Raw genomic sequence first — 4,664 nt, 5'->3', positions numbered from 1 at the left:
AACAAGAGCGGTAGTATTTCTACTAAGGTAACATATTTGACAATTTTGATTGGAACAAGAGCGGTAGTATTTCTACTAAGGTAACATATTTGACAATTTTGATTGGAACAAGAGCGGTAGTATTTCTACTAAGGTAACATACTTGACAATTTTGATTGGAACAAGAAGTTTTGATAAAATTTCTCTATTACAATTATAATTGACCTTATTATTTTGTATTGTTCAGGGGTATTTAGTACATTTTATCTTATTATTTTACCAGGAACTACAGTACGCAATGAGGCGGGCTGGTCAGAACCCTACAGATGTTGAAGTTCAAGATATGATAAACAAGATTGATGATGGTAGTGGAACTCTGGACTTTAATGATTTTGTTCTGGTCATGGGAGATAAATGCAAGGTAAATTAAACCTTTCCCTTCTGATATAAATATACATGAATATGTAGCAAATATAATAGCAATCTCCATATTTGTTAACCTGAGCATACCTAGATAAACATGATTAAAATATGCATTGTGACTAGATTAACTATACGTTTATATCTATCCATGTTAATCTATATATAAATTTGGCTTGTCTGTCTGTCTGTTTGTTAACTACATTATATCTATTCTCACTAATCTTATAAATACGTAAATTAAACCCATTCAATGTATTTAGATATATATAACTCTGTCATACCCATATTATGATTGCTTAACTACATTATATATAACAGAGCCTAACTTGTAATTACACTGTTAAAGACCCAATTCTAATCTAAACTGAATAAATATACCTTAGTTGATACGGAAATTCCGATTTGATTACAGTGTTAAGAGAAATTTTGTTTCATTGAAACATAAGAATTGAGATTGTTACCTTGAATTTTGACTTGATTGATTGAATGCCATTGTCCGGTTGACATAGCTGACAAGATTGCGTCCCTTGGTAGTGGCGTTGATACTTCATGGGATTTTAGATATGTGGATTGTGTCCTGTTTGGGATATTGATCAAGTGATTGCTATTGTCCGGTTACCATTGGTAATGAGATTGTGCCCAGTGGTAGTGGCATTTGATAGTTTACAGGATTGTAGTCATGTGGATTGTGTCCTGTTTGGGACATTGATCAATTAACTGCTATTGTCCGGTTGACATAGCTAACAAAATCATGCCCAGTGGTAGCAGTGTTGATAGTTCACAGGATTGTAGTCGTGTGGATTGTGTCCTGTTTGGGACATTGATCAATTAACTGCTATTGTCCGGTTGACATAGCTAACAAAATCATGCCCAGTGGTAGATGTGTTGATAGTTCACAGGATTGTAGTCATGTGGATTGTGTCCTGTTTGGGATTTTGATCAAGTGATTGCTATTGTCCAGTTGACATAGCTAAGGAGATGTGCCCAGTGGGTTAACATTGATAGTCAAGAGAATCTGACTTGTACTTAGATACATAACTGTTCAAGACATTGTCTTGGAGTAGGCGTTTACTAAAAATATACTGTATATTCACACTATTACCCCCTGACTTATAATGTATATAAATATATTGTATATTGAGGAGATGGATAATGGAACCATTCCCCCTGGCATATTCATAAATGTATATTAAGCAGATGGATAATGAAAATATTCTCCCCTGGCTTATTGTACATAGATATACTTTATATTTATGAGATGGATAATATTCCCCCCTGACTTATTGTACATAAATATACTTTATATTTAGGAGATGGATAATGAAACTATTCCCCCCTGACATATTGTACATAAATATACTTTATATTTAGGAGATGGATAATGATACTATTCCCCCCTGACTTATTGTAAATAAATATACTTTATATTTAAGAGATGGATAATGAAACTATTCCCCCTGACTTATTGTACATAAATATACTTTATATTTAGGAGATGGATAATGAAACTATTCCCCCTTGACATATTGTACATAAATATACTTTATATTAAGGGATGGATAATGATACTATTCCCCCCTGACTTATTGTACATAAATATACTTTATATTTAGGAGTTGGATAATATTCCCCCCTATTGTACATAAATATACTTTATATTTAGGAGATGGATAATGAAACTATCCCCCCCTAACATATTGTACATAAATATACTTTATATTTAGGAGATGGATAATGAAACACATTTCAAGGATACATTTAGAGTTTTCAGTAAAGATGAAGAAGGTAGACGTTTGTAATGATTTCCAAACATGAGGCCCCCTTCATATCAGGTCCAACTGCTCGAGTCCCACAACCTTGTAATTCAGTAAATACATCTCAAAATTAATTCTTATGTAAAACATACCCCCAGGTCAGCAATTATGTTTAGTCATTTTTTAAGCCAGGCACTGCGATCACAATCAAATTATTAACTGATTGGATTGAATGAATTCCTCTCACCCCGAACTAAGCTTTTGAAAAAGCTGAAAAAATATGTCCTCTCTATGGACAAAATTAACTTGTATCATGTCATTGTTATATAACATGTTGAATACATCTGAATATACCTAATTATGAATAATTACATAATTTATTCATTTAGAAGAGACAGTTTTCATATAATTTTGTAAACTACCACGTCACAAAATAATAATAAAAAATAAAAATAAAATGATGTATCAAAGCGGTTCAAACATGGGTTTTACAAATTCGTATTTAAATGTTTATTCGTTGTTTAAAATATTTCGCATTTAAAGGGAGTGTTCGCGAAAAATGAAAGGGGGTATAGGCTTACTGCGATAAAAAAGCGCTTTTGATCGCCACTAATCTTACTTCTATCTGTTGCGTCTATAAGGAGAAAATTGTTAAAGACGTCTCATACCGAATAAAATGGCGTTCATACAAATTGAGAAAATTGCAACATACGACTTAGACCGTAAAAAATCAATTTAATTTCAAACAAATCATTCAGATATTACAACCTATAGTCATCGATTATCTTTCGCCACATTGATATATAGTTGATTTTTCATAATATGTTTTAATTGTTATGATCTGAGGGTTACTTATAAAAACATTTATTCCTGTTTTGAGGATTTTTGGTAATGAAGACGACATTTTCATATTTTCCAGGAATGTTCGAAAACAAGTTGTAAGGTAAATATTATTTTAAAAAACAAAATCAAAACTAGTATAAAATATTAAATATATACAAATGTGGCGAATGATAATCGATGACTATAGGTTGTAATATCTGAATGATTTGTTTGAAAATAATTTGATTTTTTTACGGTCTAAGTCGTATGTTCCAACTTCCTCAATTTGTATGGGCGCTACGCTCTTCGGTATAAGACGTCTTTATCAATTTTCTCCTTACAGACGCAACAGACAGAAGTAAGATTAGTAGCGATCAAAAGCGCTTTTTTATCGCATTAATCCTTACCCCCTTTCATTTTTAGCGAACACTCCCTTTGAAGTAAAAAAATAATCATGAAATATCAACTATATTATAAAAAAGGTTTTGAATTAAATTCATCATACTATTTCTTATTTTTATGATTATTTTTAAATTTAATTGATTTTTTTAAGATCTGAGTGAAATAATGCAAATACGTGAATTTGTTTGGGTCCTACGATGTAGATAAAATTAAACATATATTTCTAATTCTTATATTTAAGGTTGTATACCGGCAGAAGAAATGAAGTTTGTTCTTAAACATTTGCCAGGGAAGGTTACATACAAGGCAGGGACATACTTAAAGTATATATTATCATTAACATACTCTTTAGACTACAGTGAGCATTAGTTTTTGTACCAAAGCAAAAAGCTTTACTTGTAGGTTATTAAATCACTTATTAAGTGAAATTGGTCTGTTTACACTGCACACTATACCTCATGTTCATTGGACTATTTAAAGTCATAATTGAGCCTAAAAGTCGACTTCCTATTCCAGAGTTTTCTGGATCTCCCTGTATACACTTTACTTAAACATTCAAAAGTTGATAGTTACGTTTAATCATTTTATTTATAATTTATTGTAAGAATTACGTTTTACACTTTTTTCGAGTAAATTCCACTCTAATATAAATTCTATTCTCTTTGATTGTGGATTATACTCAAAAACGGGAAAATGGGGTTTGTCTTGAAAACGCAACAATGTTTCAAATTTAGGATATGTTCCAAAATGGAAAACCTGACATTGTCTTGAAAACGGTCAAGAGCTTTAATATAAAAAGAACTCCTATTATAATATTGATTAAAACAAATTTTAAATTAGGAATTGTTGTCCTCGTCATGTTTAATAAAATGTTGTTTATAGTTTTTACTATCGACTTTTACACTGGATATGAGCCAGGATCTCAAAAACCCAGTCTTTCATTTTCTAACACTCAGTGTTAGAAATGGGCCAAGTGTTAGTTTTGGAACTAATGTCCCCTGAATTATAGAGGCCGTGAGGATTTACTCTAATGAAACTTAGATATAACTTATTCCTTATAACTTATTATTATATTTTCACTAAGAGAAGCTTGATAATATTGTTTATATATCACACGAGATTACTATATGAGTCTTATAACTTATTATTATATTTTCACTAAGAGAAGCTTGATAAGATTGTTTATATATCACACGAGATTACTATATGAGTCTTATAACTTATTATTATATTTTCACTAAGAGAAGCTTGATAAGATTGTTTATATATCACACAAGATTACTA

The 4,664-nt window shown here is 30.9% G+C and overlaps 1 protein-coding gene across 1 annotated transcript; it reads left to right on the top strand.

The window, feature by feature from the left end:
• The first annotated feature begins 37 nt into the window (after window positions 1–37).
• On the top strand, window positions 38–4,151 carry LOC111715835 (calmodulin-2/4). The gene is made up of 4 exons (XM_023491219.1): window positions 38–80; window positions 263–400; window positions 2,127–2,187; window positions 3,622–4,151. Exons 2-4 carry the CDS (start codon window positions 278–280, stop codon window positions 3,747–3,749), a joined length of 312 nt encoding a protein of 103 aa, XP_023346987.1. The 5' UTR covers window positions 38–80; window positions 263–277; the 3' UTR covers window positions 3,750–4,151.
• The last annotated feature ends 513 nt before the right edge of the window (window positions 4,152–4,664 follow it).

The sequence above is a fragment of the Eurytemora carolleeae genome, unplaced genomic scaffold, assembly GCF_000591075.1.
Source record: "Eurytemora carolleeae unplaced genomic scaffold, Eaff_2.0 scaffold1671, whole genome shotgun sequence".
Taxonomy (NCBI): domain Eukaryota; kingdom Metazoa; phylum Arthropoda; class Copepoda; order Calanoida; family Temoridae; genus Eurytemora; species Eurytemora carolleeae.
The sequence above is the reverse complement of the archived record's forward strand: the minus strand, read 5'-3'. Positions and strand labels throughout refer to the sequence as shown.

What these genes read in the sequence shown, in the direction of transcription:
- LOC111715835 (XM_023491219.1), top strand. Translation starts at nt 278, where the DNA reads ATGAGGCGGGCTGGTCAGAACCCTACAGATGTTGAAGTTCAAGATATG. An exon ending in TCATGGGAGATAAATGCAAG is followed by an intron (nt 401 to 2,126) that starts GTAAATTAAACC and finishes CTTTATATTTAG; the next exon opens with GAGATGGATAATGAAACACA. An exon ending in TTTCAGTAAAGATGAAGAAG is followed by an intron (nt 2,188 to 3,621) that starts GTAGACGTTTGT and finishes CTTATATTTAAG; the next exon opens with GTTGTATACCGGCAGAAGAA.